This window comes from Colias eurytheme, chromosome 13, assembly GCF_061535395.1.
Source record: "Colias eurytheme isolate Ceu_HAF_F1 chromosome 13, ilColEury1 Martin Lab GWU primary, whole genome shotgun sequence".
Classification (NCBI taxonomy): Eukaryota; Metazoa; Arthropoda; class Insecta; order Lepidoptera; family Pieridae; genus Colias; species Colias eurytheme.
Genome location: NC_142992.1, coordinates 2,886,154 through 2,906,642, shown reverse-complemented (window position 1 = coordinate 2,906,642; position 20,489 = coordinate 2,886,154). Strand labels below are relative to the sequence as shown.

General features: G+C 34.0%; 4 protein-coding genes, 1 long non-coding RNA gene and 1 pseudogene across 5 annotated transcripts in view; 3 read left to right on the top strand and 3 right to left on the bottom strand.

Moving 5' to 3' along the window:
* LOC149903248 (uncharacterized) overlaps nucleotides 1-20,489 on the top strand; it is a 309,864-nt gene that overhangs the window by 76,736 nt on the left and 212,639 nt on the right. The gene's annotated exons all lie outside the window — the stretch shown is intronic.
* Nucleotides 2,757-9,133, top strand: LOC149903259 (sodium channel protein Nach-like). The gene is made up of 10 exons (XM_090108969.1): nucleotides 2,757-3,128; nucleotides 4,255-4,461; nucleotides 4,650-4,815; nucleotides 5,684-5,832; nucleotides 6,169-6,307; nucleotides 6,412-6,492; nucleotides 6,651-6,903; nucleotides 7,125-7,320; nucleotides 8,072-8,178; nucleotides 8,570-9,133. The coding sequence occupies exons 1-10, from the start codon at nucleotides 2,935-2,937 to the stop codon at nucleotides 8,806-8,808; spliced, it is 1,731 nt and encodes a 576-aa protein (XP_089965095.1). The 5' UTR covers nucleotides 2,757-2,934; the 3' UTR covers nucleotides 8,809-9,133.
* Nucleotides 7,422-8,139, bottom strand: LOC149903260 (acylphosphatase-1 pseudogene; annotated as a pseudogene).
* LOC149903258 (pickpocket protein 28-like) lies at nucleotides 9,940-15,844 on the top strand. The gene is made up of 6 exons (XM_090108579.1): nucleotides 9,940-10,013; nucleotides 13,576-13,706; nucleotides 13,968-14,141; nucleotides 14,493-14,757; nucleotides 15,030-15,228; nucleotides 15,495-15,844. Exons 2-6 carry the CDS (start codon nucleotides 13,657-13,659, stop codon nucleotides 15,704-15,706), a joined length of 900 nt encoding a protein of 299 aa, XP_089964705.1. The 5' UTR covers nucleotides 9,940-10,013; nucleotides 13,576-13,656; the 3' UTR covers nucleotides 15,707-15,844.
* LOC149903257 (uncharacterized) lies at nucleotides 15,697-17,210 on the bottom strand. The gene is made up of 2 exons (XM_090108576.1): nucleotides 16,867-17,210; nucleotides 15,697-16,762 (listed from the first exon to the last, which is right to left on the bottom strand). Exons 1-2 carry the CDS (start codon nucleotides 17,204-17,206, stop codon nucleotides 15,810-15,812), a joined length of 1,293 nt encoding a protein of 430 aa, XP_089964702.1. The 5' UTR covers nucleotides 17,207-17,210; the 3' UTR covers nucleotides 15,697-15,809.
* Nucleotides 17,404-19,343, bottom strand: LOC149903256 (uncharacterized). The gene is made up of 2 exons (XM_090108578.1): nucleotides 18,926-19,343; nucleotides 17,404-18,343 (listed from the first exon to the last, which is right to left on the bottom strand). Exons 1-2 carry the CDS (start codon nucleotides 19,221-19,223, stop codon nucleotides 17,406-17,408), a joined length of 1,236 nt encoding a protein of 411 aa, XP_089964704.1. The 5' UTR covers nucleotides 19,224-19,343; the 3' UTR covers nucleotides 17,404-17,405.

Below are 20,489 nucleotides of genomic sequence, written 5' to 3'. Positions count from 1 at the left end.
TAATGGCTATGATTTGACCAGACTTTCTTAAAATGTAGAATTATTTCAAACATGTAGAATTATATATACCTATAGGCTTATATCGGTTGCGGTCTTAGTTGCGATCTAGGATGCTGCAGTCTCGTATGAAGAATGCACACGTACAAAATCTGATGGCTCGTCACGATGACTGTGCATAATTCAGTGCTTTGTCACGGAGTGTTGCTTACAAATATTACATGAAATAGAAGTATTGGTATAATTGGGTTTTCAGAAACACTTTTGGATATACAACCCTCAATTTGAATATCAATAAGGTTATATGTTTTGTTATCCGTTCTTCCTAATAAATATTGGTGTGGATCTCTCTATACAGTGTGGAAATATTCGATGGGCCCTGGAGGGGAAGTACCTACTTGAAATACTGGAGATAGAAAATTTTGCCGAAAGGAAACATTCCTTTAAGTTTAAAAAGAAACTGCATTTAAAGATTTTCGAAAATTCACTTGCTTCGACCGGGAATCGAACTTCTATTTCTTTTTCCCTCTAAATTTTCCACCCTGTATATTTTACGTCATATGCGTAATCACATGTTTTAGAAACAAGCTATAAAAAAACACTTAACATACACATTATTTATGTATTCACTCAGGCAAAACCATATAATTTTAACGTAACATCGAAAGGCAAAAAGAGCAATATTGTAATCGGATCCAAAATAGCGATTATGTCAACAACTGGGTTATTAAATATTGTAAGTTTCGTAAAGATGACACTACCGGATGCCGTCTTTACGGAGCCTGCAGCCTTTTATCATTATAGTTAGATTTTGTTAAGAGTGAGGGCGAGGGCTTATGTATCTATGGATAGGCTATCGTATAAGCCTAAAATGGTGCATAAATTATAACTAATTACGACGACTATCGAAGATATATATATCATAATAATATTGTATTTATTTCAAAGCATTAAATTGCCTTCTTAATAATTTGAAATAGAACTGACCTACTACAAAAAAAAACAAGTTTTAAACAATATATTTTGACGTTAGAACTACTACTACTAACTAGTTACTTGTACTAGTGTACACACGTAAGAAGTGAAACTTCTTTATGACCTTATTTTTCAACAAATAATTTACTAAGTACCTACATATATGCAACTTTACAGAAATACGTTGAATCACGCGTGGTAGGGATAAGAAAAAGATGGCGCGCACTTCAAAAAGCTTTAGATAAAATAAATGGTTTATTTTAGGACATAATATGTACTTAAGTTTTCACCGATTGTAATAAAAAAATCTTTTTGTATAAAATATGTACTTAAATTAATTACCTAATATTTAACCAAAAGCACTAAAGCTATTCTTTCCATTACTATACTAACGATCAATAAAATTGAATTAAACGAGTTTAAAAGTTACATAATAATGCCACAGAATTCGTCGGCTTATCAAGTCTAGATTGGCAAAAATTAGGGTAAAGCAGTTTTATTATATCACGTTATGCAAATTATAGTTGGTGAAAGTATAAGAATCACATGACTGACCATTCCGAGCAAATCACATTGCAAAACCATGTTTCCAAACAAACTACAATTAATACACCTACAATCTACATTCCGCATATTTATGTGTATTGAGAATTGAGATAAATTTTGCATTGCTTAATCCTTGTTTATCTAATGGTGAACAACATTTCTGTTTTAATTAGAATGCAATTTATTAACAAAACATATCTAAAGTCTTTATAATATAGTACTAACCTTTTATTTTAGTGAAAGACCAGTGTTCAGACAAAAAATATATAAAAGAACCCATTGGAAAAGGAAGAGGATATAATAATAATTATAGTCCATTGAAAAGGTACATTGAAGGTGATGCACGCTGGCCTAAAAAATGTACCAATTAAATAAAAAAATGAAAACAGACGTTTTGAGACGGATGGATGACTTGAATGGATGACCATTCAAGAGGTGTCTCGACGGCCGCGGCCGCTCTACATCAGTAAAGCGGCCGCTCCTATAAATTTATGCAGCATAAGTATTTTGATTATGCATCAATATGAAGCCTCATTCTGTTTGCTTTGTTCAAAGCTCAAAAATTGCCCGTTAAATTAAAGGTTAAGAGCAGTTTATAGCTGACATTATACTATTACCTGTGCTACTACTATGTAGATGAATATAAAAAAGTGTGCGACGACAATAATTACAAATAGGTATAAAGAACTATTAATTTAGTTGAATACATACCTACTAAACAATGCTCTTAGTATCTACAACAGTTAAAATGCTTGATTGAAAACATTTTAGAGCATTTTTATGTTTATCGAATCGTAAATTTCAAATCGCGATTCTGGCCAATAGCTTATCTTTTAAAGGAGCTAATAATTCGCTATGTCACTTTTTTTTTCATAAATAAAAACACAATATAGATTTTCTAAAACATTTGTCCCCAATGTGCTTAAAAAGTTAAAAGCATTCATTCGGAAATTCTAACGTGACTTGTTTTGGAATATGTAGGATGGTAAGGTTTGGAGGAAGATTCGTATGAATTGATAATTTATAGGAGAACTCTATATTTTCTGATGACAGAACGACGTCTACAATAGACGTCAATCGTAATTATATGTTTAAAGTAAACAAATGACTACTCATCCATAGGTTAACATATATTAATGAACAAACAAATCACAGTAATCAATAGCTTTAAAGAATCGATCAATCATAGCGTTTAACCTCACTTCGCCCGATGTTATCTAGTAATAGAATATTTAAACTATGGCAGTTGAGTCCACATGATTTAAAATGATCCTTGACACTGCAAGAGTTTACTTGTGTTAAATGAATGAAAAAATAGAGAATTTTTGTGGCAAAAGCAATACTGTATTTAAATTATTAGATTAATAATAATCTTCTAATCTATCTTATATTACACTTGAAGTAGTTGTCACGTAAATGCAGAGGAAATGTAGTAATAAAGATATAATGGAACCAAATTATTCCATGTATCGTGACCGTTTAAAACGAAGAGAGAGAACAAAGAGTGACATGTTAATGGCTAGCGTTAAAACAATTAGCAAAGAGTATTGTAAGGAGTCTTCAATTTGTGGCCTAAAGCACCTGGTTGAAGACACGTCTTACATAGAAAGGTATGTGAAAGTAGGTACCATATTACTGGAGTGGACCTTAGACACGTTTCACTAGACAGAAGTGCAGTTATGCAACTAAAGACTGCTTCGTTATGTCATGGATGCAGTTTGCTTCCTTCTATATTGACCGAGACGAGAATGCGATAAGTTTTATGTGGGTAATGGGAATAATGTGTTTATATTATGTTTTCGTATGGGAGGGTGGCATTTGGACATGCATGATTTTTTTAACGACGCTCTCACAATAGGTTTTCTTTGTCTATAGGAATGAAGTTTTAAACCATCTATAGAGCTTTTTATTTTTTAATTTTAAAATTTCGTACCTAATTATAGTCACGAAATTCTGCGAAACTAAAATACATCTTTTAAAGCATTTATGTAACATTATGTCGCTTATAAATATTTAAAAAATTCCAAGTTTCAACAACAAATAGAGAGTTAAGTAGTAAAATTTGCAATACAAAAGAATTAAGATACGCCACATGGTTGACGTTCCATGTACCCGGACTAAGCGGTTCGGATCGACATTCTTTATTCGAACCGCTAGGGACTGGAACATGCTTCCTGAATCTGTGTTCCCCGATGAGTACAATATGGGGGTCTTCAAGAGGAGAGTGAACAGGTACATTCTAGGGAAGCACGCTCCATCTTAGGCCATATCTCAGCTTACCATCAGGCGAGATCGTGGCCAAGTGCTCCCCTATCGCAGCATAAAAAAAAAAAAAAAAAAAAAAGAAAACCTTGACAAAAATGTAAAGATGCGTGTTTTAAAAGAGATACAGGTCTAATGGATGGAAACTTTTTGTACCTTTCTCTGTTTACCGGCCTTGAAGAGATTTTAAAGTTACATCTTGTATGATTGATGTTTGAGAACCTTCACTTTATGCAATGTAATCAAAATATAAACAAGCACTTATTTTTGAACCTAAGAAAAAAAACCTATTGATTGTAAATTTGAGCTACTTACATAAATTTAAACTACCCGGCATGTTCATTTTTTTTATTCTTATGTTAATTTTAAAAATAAGTACGTAGTTACTTAGTACAATTAATAACAGATTATACTCAAGCATCAATCCTGAAATGCTGAATCATTCATTCTAATGAGAATCATTATTACTGACAGAACAATATGGATTATCACCATGCTAAGTGCACTAATATGCTCCATATCCCTGGTGTGGATGACCTTCGAGAGATACTACCAAGCTCCCTTGGTGACCACGCAGATGCCTGAAGGAGTGTCTGTCAGCAAAATCATCTTCCCAGCGGTTGGGATATGCACCAATAATAGAATTAGTAAACGTTCAGTCACCGAACTGGCGAAGAAATTGTAAGTCTGGTTGTTATAATATTAAATTACTTGCACAAATGAAATAAAATGAACAATTATAAGACATTGTTTGTGTAAACCATAAAAGAGAGCAGAATTGTTCCGTAATTTACTAAATATGCGATGCATTAAACGATTTTATATCGGTATATAATTTTTCCGACCAAAAAACATTGTCATACTTTCAGGATAAAAGAACCACGGAACAAAACCTATAACGAAGAGCAAATGCTAGAACTGCTCTTTGGTTTGGGTCTGTTCTACAACATGCAGCGGATGAACGATAAGATTGTCAATGTGAAGAAATTACAACGTGCCTTGGGAGAGTATGACGTCAACGAGCTCATGAGAAATGTAGTTAATTATAATTATTAAGAAAAAGTTTATTTTATTAAAACTAACTCTGAAAGGGGTTTCACATCTGTTTTGTTACTCTATTTCTACTGTGAAACTATCCCAGCTTAAACTTACCTTGATGCTTTATGTGCCCTGGGGATCGAACTCGATGACATAAAAGTATAAAATGTCGTTTGTACAAACCTTAGCGAAATTTCGCAGATATTTTCAATCTTGTTGAATTAGGAATAGGTTTATATTTATTGTATTTAGGTCTATTGGTCTATTTATAAAAAGGAAAAGAGTTTCGGAATAAATACTAACCCAACAGAGCGAAATCGTATCTCTATCGTCAACATACACTTTGAAACAATTACAAGAAAACAACGTTAATTACTTAACCGAGCAGCTAGCTACATGCTTTGGTTAAGTCATCAGTCATTGGACACTGATGTAAAAACAAGTTACGTAAATAAATACTTGACGAGGACAAACGGTAATCTTAATCTTATTACATTAAGCTTAATCGAGGTTATAGGCTACTTATTATCAATTTCGACGACGTAATTTCCCCATAAAAAGCCTTTTAAATATTTACTAATCTCTCCTTTTTAGCAAGAATGCCTTCTATAATATTAAGGATGTGACATCACGTGTTTTTAAAATCTCTTTTACAGAATTACTTTTTGTTGAAATTAGGCACTTTATTTTTTGAAAATCTTTTCGAAAAACGATAAACATGTTCTGTAGGTATTTAGGATCGTGTGATAGCGTGTGATTTATAAAATCTACAAATTTTTTTTATACCGAAAAATCCGTATTCTATTTTAACATAAAAAAATTGGCTGGAACTTAATCTATCATGCAATTAACATTTTTGTTTTAGCTAACTCCAAAGTGCGAAGATATTCTGGTGCGTTGTTCCTGGAACGAAAGTCCAATGAACTGCTCGGATTTGTTCGACTTTCGGTTGACTATGACTGGCTATTGTTGTACTTTCAACTATTTAAGGAGTTCTGATGTTATGTTTGAAGAGTATGTCTAAGATGTATAATTTTACAATTATTTAACTTTAATTTTACTAATATCATTTTTTGGAAATACATTTTGAATTGTTGAACGAATAACGTGGAACAAGTCTCTAGAATCTGGATGCTTCATGCTTCTAAACTTGTTAGCGTAATTTTTACTTATAAATCCAATCATAATAAACCGTAAGAATATATTTTAGGTAAGGATTTAGAAATAAATGTCCAATTGTTAATTTGTAATGTTGCCTAAATGTTAATAAGAGTTTTAATATTTCGTTTACTATAAGTATCTGTCTTTTTGAGCTAGGTACATAGCTTTGGTCTTTGGTTTTTCCAACAGAAGCCATGAGGCACGAAGTACTGATATGTATATGTATGGCAACAAATCGAGCTTCGATTTCGATCAAGGACTAAGGATCCTGCTACGATTAAATGAGAGTGACGATTTCTACTACAATGTACCTTTGAAAGGTGCTCAGGTATATGTATTTAAAATGTTCATTTTCAGACAAGAATATTTAATAAAAAATTTAAGATGCTTCAGAGCTTTTAGAGAGCTTTAGCAAAATTAATTCTATTTCAGCTGCAGTTCTCTGACGCATATGATTTTCCCGATGCTCCCAGTGGCAGTTTTTCAATGCAAATAGTCAGTCCTAATGTTCAGGTATTAACTATACGTATAATAATTTTACTTGAAGCTAATTTTCATTGAATGCTGACTTTTCATTTCTATAGTGATGAGCGAATATATTCAATCATATTTATTAAATTTTTTATACCATTATCAAGTTTTAAAAGGACACTAGGTACTAAACATTCCAGATGACTGTAATAGTTACAGCAAGTTTCACAGAAGCCTCACGAGATATCCAACATGTGCCCGTAAAACTGAGAAACTGCTTATTCTACGATGAATCTCCATATCTCCCATTCTATACTCACAGTGATTGCTTGTTAAAATGTCGAATGTACTTCCTAATGAGCAAATGTAATTGTACTCCGTTCAATATGCTCAAATTGGCTCACACTAGAACATGCGACGTCAGGGATATACCATGTTTAAGGATATTTAATGGTAACTTTTTTTACTATTTATAACCGAAGAATTTCAACACTCTCATACTGTGGCGAGACTTTACAATAAAACTTAAGATGCACAAGAAAAAAAACACTCATAGGTACCTACTGTTGTAGTAGTTACTTTTAATTCTTTCAATCATATGCATGACGCAAGTAGAAAAGAATATTGCACTCTAAAAAATTTTTTGTTCAAATTAAAACTGTTTTATCTTTTAGCTCAATCAACAGCCGTGCGACCAGATATTGAAAATGTTCCATCGGAATTGGAACTAAACCTCGTGTCAGGAGGCATTCACTGCCCCATGTGCTACCCAACCTGTTCAAAGACAGCCTACAACTACGACTTTACCAATATAAACATTTACCCCGACCGTACCGACGTTGATTCCATTAAGGACAAGATGGATTGGCTGTAAGTGAAAGTAGGATTATTTGGATCAAAATTGTACGCAAATAAATGATTTAGCTGTTACATAAATAATTTATTATTTAAATCAGACTGCACCACCTAAGAATTAAATTTATCCTCGTATTTCGAAGGACCTGAAAGCGGTGTTGTTGATGGGGCCTTCATTCCGAAAAGCTGTTTTGTCGATTTTAGACTTGGGGCTCCCGATTTTCTGCAACCAGATTTTCATATCTTCAACCGCGTTATGGGGCCCTTGTAGCTGACCAATAACTGTACCTTGCGGTGTGTTCATCACCCATCCTTTCAGTCCCAGCTCTTGAGCTTTTTTCTGCGTATGCTTGCGAAAGAATACCCTCTGAACCTTTCCAAACACTTCAAAATCAGTTGTTACCAAGCTTGCTTTTTTTATCCCAGACATTATTAAGTTATTGGAAAGAAAATTGTTCCATTTTGTGTCATAATATTGTGATATTTTCTTGTTTACTATCGTTGTTCGGGGTGACGTAAAGTCCATCTAGTTGTTTGTTTCCATGAGTTCACTTACAAACAAGGTTGCTATAGAGTCATATCACATCGTAAACAAAACAAAATGAACGCGTTATTGGTTCGGTTTTTGTAACTGTATTACGCAGGTTTTTCCCCGAGTTTGAATCATACATTTGTGGGTCAACTAGACACGTATATTTCAACATAGGTATGATAAATGTCTGCAAACTAAACAGCGCATTGTTGAGCTTTCAAACTATTGTTTCAGATACGGTGCGAATTTCACTGGAACATCCATTGTTCACGTTAAGTATGGCAGAGAAGTTGCAGACTGTTACGGGCAGAATGTCATAATGAAATGGTTCGACTTGATTAGTGAGTAGGCGTTGATATAGTTGAAGATAGTTTGCGTTTTTTATGCAGATACGCTGCTATTTAATGTTTTGAGTTTGCTTTAATATTTTGTATTTAATTCTTCGTAAGGATGCTTGCTTGTAGAATGATATGCGTATAATCATTGACATATACACGATAATGGTCAATTAATTTGAAAAGTGGAACGTTCAATTAAATTCGTAATATCGAATGATAAGCAACTTCTAAGATTTTGCTATGTACCCAACTATCATGCATGAACGGCCTATATTTTGCATGCTTATAATGACCCTATTAATCATTTTATATATTATGAAATTACACTTCCGATACCTAGGTATATTATATTTATTTGACGATGAATTTTAGCTAACTTGGTGACATTCTTCAGGTAACATAGGTTCAACGTGTGGTTTCGTCACGGGATTTAGCTTTGTATCTGTTATTGAGTTCATCTACTTCTACACTGTGAAGTTAGTGCGAGATTATGTTCTTCGGTTGCGACGGGAAAGACGAATCGCGAGCGAAGTGTCGACGCCTGCGCAGTTTGAGCACATTAGCCGATATCGACCTATTTATTGGAACGAAATAGCGGGATCGACGGCTTGGAGATTGAATACACCTGATTAATGAAAATATCAATGTTAATGTTTATCGTAAAGCTTTACACATGAATCTATTTTGTTAGAATTAGGATTAATTGAGTTGCAAGTAATAAATAATATCAATGTGTCAAATTCCTGCTCTTTTTTAACAACGTCTCGTCAACGAAGGCACGTCTACGGACTTTTTATTCTATAGACCCCAGTGATAACTCAACACGTTTACCTAAGACTTAGGTACGAGAAAAGATAAAGTTTATAGATAATGTACCTCACCATCCTCTCTAATCCATTAATAGAAAAGTCAGCTTTTGATATCAATATGTTTATTTTCCTAACTAACTAGTATAATCTTCCTTTGTAGTTGGGTCTAGAAAAAAAACATATTATTATCTACATGGTCTTGTATTTTTAAGCAAATAACTATTTATTTTAGATTTTCTATTTGTATAACAAACTGGGCTATCACCGCGAAAATCAGTAGAACCATTATTGTTTTGTTTTTTGAGCATATAAAATACAACGAAACATAAGAACAGCTGTAGTTTCACACAGTAATTTGTAGATGTTATCAATCCATAATTGCTGGCCAATTCGAAGTTGTATCATTGTGAATTATCGTTTTATAGAATAATGATTCTGTTACCAGTAAAATAAGCATTTCAAATAGGTATGGTATAACATCGTTCGATAGAGATATCGTAAAAAGTAGCTAGATATTATGAATCCTCCAAATAATTATGTAAATATTTGGTGGAATAGTATAAAAAGTCTACCAGATACAACATCTATTCATGGATTTAGATTTATAACTGACTCTGAGAGGCACTGGATTGAAAGGTATCTATTTATTTCTGAATTCATAAATTCGTCTATGTAGTTTTGTCCTGCAACTTTATTATACTACCAAAAAATCGATAAAATCTGCTTAAAATATAGGTACACAAATAGTACATATCTACCTACTTGTACTTACACATAAATATTTTTCAATAAATTTTTAATAGCATTCCAATATCTTAAGAACACTCTTTCTAGAATATTCTGGTTAGTCTTCGTATCGTTGTCTTGGTACTGCTCCTCTCTGCTCATTGCGGCTCAGTACAGAGCGTTTTTAAACAATCCGATATCGTTTGTCGTGGAGACCACTTACACGGATTGGAACACGGATTTTCCTACAATAGCTATTTGTGAGAGCGATAATACAGCTCGTATAGAGGAAATATCGGATGGGTAAGTGCTTTATTATCATATATTATGATTTTGGAGTTGTATATCTACTCATATTATTTTTTAATTAAAAAACAAATTCTCGTGTCACAATATTAGTAACCATTTTACCATACTCCGAAGCGGCTGGACCGATTCTTATGAAATTTTGTATTGCCTCGTTATATTGCCTACTCAGTAGATAGTATATCATAGATTCGAGAAACGGCAAACATCTATTTTTCATAAGGCAGAACAACGTTTGCCGTGACACCTAGCTTTTTATAATAGGGTAATGTAAGCTCACGACTCCTCATATCTTCCGCATAAACATACACTTTTTTAACTTTTGCTAAAATTTTCCATCAAAAAAAGTAAAAAATGTCGTGTTTTTAAGTTTTTATATTTATAGAATGAGAGAGAGACTTAATGAGTCTGTGATTTTATTAATTTATATCTGAATTAATTACATGAAAACTGTAAATTTAGTTTATGGGGCAAGGACCACGATTTTAACATAGAGGAAGTTTTGAAAGAGTTGGCATTTTACAAAGGCGTCGCGTATTATACGAGTGAATTTTGCAACACTGAAAACGCTTTACCTGAATGTTTCGCAGATAACATTACGTATTATGTGAATTTGGTAAGTACATTAATTAACAAAAATAATAAACATTTCAGGAAGGTTTAGATGAAACCTATTTTTTTACTTATTTTAATATAAAACTAGATACGATTAATTTTAATAGGTACCTAGTCTAGTGTGAATAAGTATATTGTTAGACGTAACATTTGATTTAATATTTTTGTGGATGAATAGTTGTCAATATAGCTGTCACTGTCACCTGTCAGAACATGCTTAGCTGTCGAATACTATAAATTGCCGCTTTCCTTTGACTCGTGGCGCAATCGTACCTCTTTTTTAGAGTATAAGTATTCTTTGAATCGTACGGATCGTGCCTAGGGGCTCGGACGTTGTTTATACGACGTTTGACCCAACTACCTTCACTTTGCTAATAGTCGTTGACTTGCTGCGATTTGTTAATCAATTAGGTAGCTGTGTAGAATCGCAGTACATTTTTATTACATTCAAAACTAATATTTAACTAGCCTCGCGTCTAATTTCTTATATCAGAATTGGGATAGAATTCAAGCCCACTATTTTTAAATGTGTTTATGTTTACGTAGTTTTGTAACTGGCATTTGTGTTTTTTTTTCGTGCGTTGTGTAAAGTAAAAGTTTATTACGTGGATTATTGTAACGGGAATGTAGTCCATCGAAGAAATTGTGTGTGCTATCTGGGCTGCGGTCCAGTGTTTGTAATAAAAACCTCTTAGTTCACAGGTAAATTAGATTCAGGGATGCGAGGGCCCTACGAAGTAGTGAACATCCTACCTAGTGGTCGATACGAGTTGAAACTTGTTGTGGTGACTACGGAAAGAAGACTCAAGCCGCGGCACAGCATAATATGGTGCCCTGGCGTGGCGAGTGGTGTCCTGAAGCATGTGCCGAGTTTTTTTTTGACGATGAATGTTATTGGCTCGTAGTGATTCAAATCGCTAGTCGAACCCTGGCGTTGAGGTATTGTCTAGTCGCTGACGTATCGTAGTGATGTATTTCACTAGTCGTACGAGCGTAGATATACCGTCAAGTCGCCGTCTGCATGTCCGTAGTGAGTTGTCTCGCTAGTCGGATTTGAGCGTTGAGGTATTGTCTAGTCGCTGACGTATCGTAGTGATGTATTTCACTAGTCGTACGAGCGTAGATATACCGTCAAGTCGCCGTCTGTATGTCCGTAGTGAGTTGACTCGCTAGTCGGAGTTGAGCGTTGAGGTATTGTCTAGTCGCTGTTTTACTAACGAGTGCGTAGAAAAGTATGGTCAGTGTGGCCGAGGCAGTGTGTTTTTGAAATCCCGAGATGAACTACCGTTGTATTGTAATACGAGAAAAGGCGTACGAGGACGTACGTTTGTCAGTATGGCCGTGTTAGACGTAACATTTGATTTAATATTTTTGTGGATGAATAGTTGTCAATATAGCTGTCACTGTCACCTGTCAGAACATGCTTAGCTGTCGAATACTATAAATTGCCGCTTTCCTTTGACTCGTGGCGCAATCGTACGGATCGTGCCTAGGGGCTCGGACGTTGTTTATACGACGTTTGACCCAACTACCTTCACTTTGCTAATAGTCGTTGACTTGCTGCGATTTGTTAATCAATTAGGTAGCTGTGTAGAATCGCAGTACATTTTTATTACATTCAAAACTAATATTTAACTAGCCTCGCGTCTAATTTCTTATAATATTATAATATCACAGACAAATAATAATAATATACTACGTATACAAATAATTTTTCCATGTATACAACTCGATGGGTTTGTTATACCATACACTTCTGAGGTGAAAAATCTGGGATTAACCTTTGACGAAATACTATCATGGGTACCACAAGTCAAAGCTGTTTCTAAAAAAGTGTATGCATCCGCAAACAGTTTAAAACGGTTAAGCCACTTCCTACCTATACCTACCAAGGTTATGCTTGCGCAGACTCTTCTTTTGCCACTCCTGGATTATGCTGATGCGTGTTACACAAACTTATGTGAAGAGCAGCTTAATCGACTCGAACGGCTCCAAAATACTTGCATCCGATTTGTTTATGGGCTGCGAAAGTTTGACCATATTTCCGAGTATCGTAGGAAACTTAAATGGCTGCCAATCCGTTCACGCCGGAATATGCATGTCCTCAAACTTCTCTACTCTATTCTTTTCTGTCCTAATTCCCCTTCCTACTTAAAATCTAATTTTAACTTCCTTACAACTGATACCTATTCTCTTAGATCTTCCAACAATCTTTTGCTTAGTTTCCCTATACACTCAACTAAATATTACACCTCCTCCTTCACTGTCACTGCAATCCGTTTATGGAACAACCTACCTGAGAGAATTCGTTGTGCTCAATCAATAAACTCTTTCAAGAAAATGCTGAAAGATTATTTCCTTTCCCTCTAATTGTAGTATTTATGTAATTATCGTATTGCTGTTTGTATCTGTAAGTATGTGTATGATATTTGTATATGTATGTATGTATGTGATTATTATATTCTATACGTAGGTATATAATATTTATGTATATGTGTTACTATATATTTTATTATTCAAATATTTATAACTCATGTTAATTATTGGCTCACACTACCGAAGTTATTATATTTTTATCCTCTACCCGACGGTTGCCTGGAAGAAATGGCTTATAGCCATAAGGCCGCCCACTGTATGCCGATTGTATCTTTTATTTTGTGTCGTCTTAATCTTGTATTTCCTATACAGTGAAGAATAAATAAATAAATAAATAAATAAATAATATTTATGTGTGTAGGTATACATAGCAGCTATGGAGTTTATTGCTGGTCCTTCCCCATATATACTGCTTACCGAATCAATGGTAAATGTTAAAACTGTTATGATGATTCAAAAGTGCTTCTAGTAAAACCATAAAATAGTGACAATTTGTTTTTATAAGAGATCCTGTAGTAACTAGATCTCAAATATCTCGTAATACAATATTTTCAATGAACTTTAACAGATCAGAAGCAGCTGTAAGGAAATAATTTCCGATTGTTCGTGGAATGGTATCAATTTTGACTGTTGCAAGTATTTCCGACCTATGGACACGGAGTTTGGAGTCTGTTTTGCAGTAAACACGATTCAAGGAAGGTAGAAACGTTTTTCATTTTTGCAAGACACGGCCATGGATACGGCATCTTCCTTCCAATCAGTTTTTTAAATGAAACCTCTTTAGGCGCGTTGATAGTAAAATTTCAACGTCGCGTCATGACAATACCATCACGTCATGAAGTAAGGCGATAATGTTGGTTTCTTTGAATCTTGCCAAAGAAGTTTCACTTCTGCTCGGCACACACGCTCTTTTTTATTTGTTTAAACGAGCATTTTACGCTATTTTAAACTTTATTACAGAGAGAGACATCCACCACGGTTAGAACTGGTCAGCAACCGGACCACAGGCCCCGGCGTCATGATGTTCAACGTTCTCGTACCGGGGAGAGTTTTCGTTTTGAACGAAGAGGAAGTGCCCTCTATAACTACACCTGGCTCTGATATCATGAGTGTTGGCCCGGAAATTTACAGAAAGTAAGATTTTTCTGGCTATAAATTGATTTATAATTAACTAGCTTCCGCCCACGACTTTGTACGTGCATCCCCGTTTTTCCCCGTTCCCGCAAGACTTTCGGGAAATCCTTTCTTAGTGGATGCCTACCTCCTAACATCTACCTGCATGCCAAATTTCAGCCCGAAACGTCCAGTGGTTTGGGCTGTGCGTTGATAGATCACTATATCAGTCACCTTTGAGTTTTATATACATATATATATATAGATTTATATGGAATTTGTTTCTATGATTTGGTTAAATTACATTTAATTCTGAATATAATAATTCAGTTACAAAGTAAGGCTCACTAATTGCAATCAATTTATTTACAGGCGTCTCATATCCATAAAAGACATTGCAAACGACGCTGGTGCCAGATTAATATCTCCAGAAAAGCGTAAATGCCGGTATACGGATGAAAATATACTAGACGTATATCCACACTATTCCTATACCGCGTGTACTGTACAATGCAGGAAAAATGCTCAATTGCGCACCTGTAATTGCACTAATTTCTACATGCCCAATATAGAAGAACATTTGAAGTGTAATGTTAGCGGTGTGATTTGTATAAATAATAACCTAAATGCCCTGTCGGTATGTTCACCTTCCCTATTTAACTATGTTAATTAGCGTATATTCTACGTCCTTTTAATTTAATAAAATTATAATGATACAAAAAATATAAAGATAACAATAAAATCAAAATAGAGTAAGATCCGGTTCCGGTAGGTAGGTAATGGGGCATGCTAGGTGGTTTTCCTGATAGCTTTATTTTTAAAGAAAAATGGCAACCAATTGATACCTAATGTTTAACAAAGTAAAGAATTTTCGTTATATCAATACCTGTCCTGAAAAAAATATTATAGGTACTCAAAGCAAGATGGTCATCTCGGATTGGTCTCTTCTGTGATTGCTTGCCATCTTGCACAGAAGCAGAAATATCTATTGTAAAGGATTTTAAGAAGCCCATAGATGATGATTTCGCCAGAATAGAAATAGAGCTTGCATTTCTACCCAGTGAAAGATATAGGAGGAATGTTGTTCGTGGAGCCCTTGATTTGGTTGGTAAGTGTTCAAAAATAATTCTAAACGTTTACACGACACGATTATCACAACGTGTCATAGTAGTCTATAAATTAAATAAATACTGTACCTACTGTCTATGATAATAAAACTTCCTATATTATAAGTTATAAAATGTTTAGTAACTACTATTTATTTATATTTTACAAGCATCCTTAGATAAATAATTTTGGATTCTTAATTAAATTGTATTAATGTTTTCAAACAAAATGAACCTACATATATATACTTAAAAAAATATGTTTTAGTATCGACAGGTGGGACAGGCGGCCTTTTCCTCGGAGCTAGCATTCTAAGCTTTGTCGAATTAATTTATATTATTTTAATACGACCCTTCTGTAATATCTACGCGAGGCGTAACGAGGATCCATGGCATAAGAAGTTTGGAAGAAAGCTCGAAGAAAATAAATTTGGGACACGCTCGGTGAAGATTTTTAAAACAAATTCACGTGTGAAATAAAAATTTATTAGTTGATAAATAGAATTATGGCACAGTTTGATTGATTAATCAACCAAACAATAGAATAGAATAAAATTATTACACGTTTCAAGTGAATTTTTATTTACAGTACCTTATTATCTATACAATATTCTGTTACAATCTCCTGAAAGATTCCCAAAACCTTCACTTTATAGCTAACATCTTCATCAATCATTTTCTTGATAAATTTTGCCTTATCCTTGGAAAGAATTTCTTCAAATTGCGCAGAATCAGTAAATATTTTTGTCGTCAGCTCATCATCCAGCCAAAATTGCGGTACCAGACAGGCCGTCAGCACTAGACCCCAGAGTCTATACTCTTCAGCAGATTTAAATAGTTCGTCCAAAGTTAAAACATTCCTTATTAATATATCGTGGTTACTTAATTCCATTTCAAGAGCATCGTAGTAGAAGTTGAGGAATAATTTCAAGTTTTCTTCACGAAAATCTCTTTCCAGATTGCAATATAAGAGGAGCATTATGTCTCCAGCTGGAGGATGATATCTAACAGCTTGGAAGTCGACTAATAAACAATCGTCTGGAACTTTCAGCCCATTGACTGCTGAGTAGTGGAATAACATATTGTTATTCCATAAATCTCTATGGCATATCGCATTTCTATACTTAGGAGTGTAGTTACCCAATTCTAAAGCAGCTTTCCAAACATCTGTCCATTTCTCTGTACATTTACTGATAACCAGATCATCTTTGGCATATTTGGAATGACTTTTAATAACTTCTAAAGCACCACTCATGCACTGGATGTACCAGGGATCGGATATATGATATCCACCTTCATCTAAATAAGTTTCAAATTCGTCATTGATTCTGTATGGAAGGTTGAGGTCCCGTGATTTTCTTTCTTCATAAATAATTGTTGAAGCGTGTAGGCAAGCCAATGTTCGTAATGCCTGTAATGTGTGGGCTTTGTCAAATGTCTTTAATTTATTTCGCACTCTGTATCCAAGCGTATTTAGATTTTCAAATACCATGGCATCCTTTAAACCTAGTATTAGCTCTGGACTCCACTTTAACCCTTAAAATATAAATATTTGCATTATAAATAAATAAATTAAATAATTATAGTTACCGATGGTTCAAGAAGTTGTTCAAAAAAATATGAATAAATTCAAAACCAACCTGGTATTTGTATTCTTTCTTTTATTAAAGTGTAAAACTTTAATTCCTTGTCAAACAATTTAAGGTCCTGTACCATAGCTGCCTTAGCATTATTGCTCTTGGATATAGATTTTATAAAGCAGGTTAAATTTTTCATCTCCTCATTATCTAGTCGCGCATTTATGCTCAATTTTAGGTAATCACACAAAAATCCTAACATATGTTTACTAGCAAACTCAATAGAATACGTGTGCGCGACCACGTTTTCTGTTCCAAAATATTTTTCAGTTACCATTTTAATATCTTCTTCGCTTATATATTGTCTAAATTCATCACTATTCAACTTCTCGTTTTTATCCATTTTTATACTATAATGCTTTAATTAAAATTAGGACTATGATTCGTTCGAAATACACACGAGCAGTTTTATCATTAGGTACACTATTACTATTACATTGTGTAATTTTAATTATTATCAGCTCTTAAATGAGTTTGGTTAGGAGTTAATACTGTATACTGTGCATATCAAAATGTAAATATTGTAACAGACATTAGACGATTTATTTTGAATTCAAGATAGGTAAAATATACCTCTCTGCGATTTCATCAAATAATTCCACAACTCTTTCGTAATAACGTTCGTTGTTCTTGGCTGTGTCTATGAAATAACCGCTTCGGGAAATTGAATCAAATTCATGATTTTTGTCACCTCCATTACGAACACCATTTATTATCTCCGCAGGTATCAAAATTATTGGTACTATGAGCGATGCTTGAATGATACCAAACAATATACTATCTTCATACGCTTCCGACAATTGCTCTCTAGTAATAAATTCCGACACATTTAAATTTTCAGCTTCCAATGTATTTTTAAGACAATTATAATATACATCTAATATGTCTTGTGTGTGTGTTAAACGAAATTCCTTTCTTGTATTCATGAATATAGCTGCGGTTAAGTCTAACATCGGACACGCATACAACGCAGTCTGGAAATCAACGATTAATGCGTGCAATTCACCATTATAACATTTGAAAAATACGTTATTAGCCCAAATATCACGATGGATAACTACGTTTCGATAATGTGACGAGGGTTTCGTTGAATCTTTGGCGCGATCAAATAAGCCAGGAATAATCTTATCGACCAGTAACGTGAAGTTTGTCTCATCTTTGTAGGCGGAATATGCCTTTAAGAAGTCCATAACACCGTTTCGCCCGGTGTCCCTCCACAGTTGCCCTCTTGCTGGTTCGCTCAAACTTTCGTTAAAGTCTTCCCATATGCTATAGGGTCTTTTCAGTTCTTTAGATTTCTTATCTTCGAATATGAATGATTGTGCATGGAATTTCGCCATAGCTTCCACGATGGCAACTGTTTCTTCGTAAGTGAAGGTATTTTTACAGTCCGGCATTGTGTAACCGATTTCGGTGACATCCTCGAAGACCAAAGCATTATCTTTTGCGTAAAGCAAGTATGGGTGCCATTTTCTTGTCCCTGAAAAATAAATTTAATTTGAATACAGTACTTAAATATTTCCATTTTTACTTTGATAGAAGGTTAAACCTGTTTCCTATTCTAGGACGACCAACTAGGTACATTCGAATAAAAAAATTGTATTTCTAAAATTTTACTTTCAACAAATCAAATTTATTAAAAATCCGTTCTTGAGTTCAAATCGTTTTACTACTACAACTAAGTTTAAAAAAGGGCTAGTAGTGCGAGAAACTTGTATTTATAATAACAAAAATTGTCCTTTCACTGGTCTGTAGTAACATTCATTGATTTTATTACAAAATATTATTTATTATATATAGTTGTATTTGTTTAAATAATCGAATGTGGATTAGATTTTTGTAGCAAGGAAAAAAAATTGTAAATATCTACCACAGAAATGGTGCTTAGATACAGAAAATAATCTAAGTAGGTACGATCTGTAGATGTACCCTACAGCTACGACGCAAATAAAACCATATACAATAATGCAAATTATCCTTCTATATACATACTAACATAATAATTATTATGAAGTATTAAACAAATTATAAAAGTATATAGCAATTGATATTTATATCTTACCTTCATATTTCGTAAATTGGTTGAAAAGTGAACTTAATAAAACAAACTCCTTTTTGAAGAAAGTCGTTTCATGTAAATATTGAGCTTTATACTGATCAAATCTCGGTATACATTTCACGAATAAAATCACACGACATTCTGTCTTCGATTTAACATCAATAATCAACTTTAAGTGTTCTCCCAAATAACCGAGGAGTTCTTCCGAATAATTAAGCAATTCGTATTGAAAAGACTCAATATCATTGTAACCGCATTTCCCTAGGATTATTTTAACTTCGTGTTTCTTTAACAATTCCATTATCACGTTCGTTCGCGGTACTGATAACTAATAAATAAAGGATATTTATCTTTTATTTATATTGTCGTATTTTTACATGTATGATAAATATAACCCGTACGAGTTAACTTGAGACTCGGCTAGAATGTGACTCCCCGCGCCTTGTCCCGCGTTGGCCTTTTGCGCTGTACCGTTAGCATCTTTCCGTATACCTGTTTTTTCTTAAAAATATTACTACCCAAAGTAATTAACAATACTTAGTTTGAATTACACTCCATTATTTTATTTATTTTGGAAAGTTACTTAACAATATTTATCAATTAAACAAACATACAAAGAATTCGAATTAGAAAAATAAAATACCGCGCTCGACAACCGAAACGTGATCTTGCGCACCGCACATCGAAAATGACGTCATCGGTTCAGGTCTCAAGTTAATTCGTACGGGTTATACATATATACAGGGTGTCCCAAAAAGTAGTGATATACTTAAGCTAGGAGGTAGAGGACCTAGAGGGCTATCCGAATCACCCCCATGTATGTTATGCGATTTTTCGTATTTTCGGAGTTATGACATTTTTTTCAATTTTTCATCTATCGCTGAGTACGATGAGATTTTTATTTATGGTGACGTCAATTATTGCGAAAGATGCTTGATTTTGTTTGTGTGCTAAGCTGAAAGATAGGCCAATTCAGTATGGCAACATTTACTATCGTTAGATCTTTGAATGGAATAAAAAAAAGAATTAAATGCCAAGAAAGATAAAATTACCCAGTATGTTCACTACTTCAAGGGCCCGTAAAAAAATAAAATCACATAAAAAAAGTTTTCCGTTTGGCTTTTAAAAACTTGCTCTATCTATCAGGTAGCTACTCTGAAAATTTCATTTTATTATTCAGAAGGCTTCAATCGAAAAATTGAAATCTAAATTTGGTAAGTGAAAAAATTGAATTAACATGATGATTAATAAAAACAAATTAAAACCAATAAAAAGGTGTTTAATTACCAGAAATTTTTAAAATGACGCCGCTGTTGCTCAGTGCAAGTGCGACATCACCGTAAAAAGTTGTCTTTTAAATGTCTGAATGCCCTTTTATCATTTTTAATGGTTTCTTCTGCTACTATGAATTTCCGGGTTATTTCGTCCAAATTGTGGCAGTCTCTCGTCTTTGTAGTATCCCCACGGAAAAAAATCAATAGGATTTATGTCCGAGGACCGTGGAGGCCAGGCTAAAGGGCAAAGATATCTTGAAAGATGGATTGGTCGTTGCAGCCTGCGCATGCGC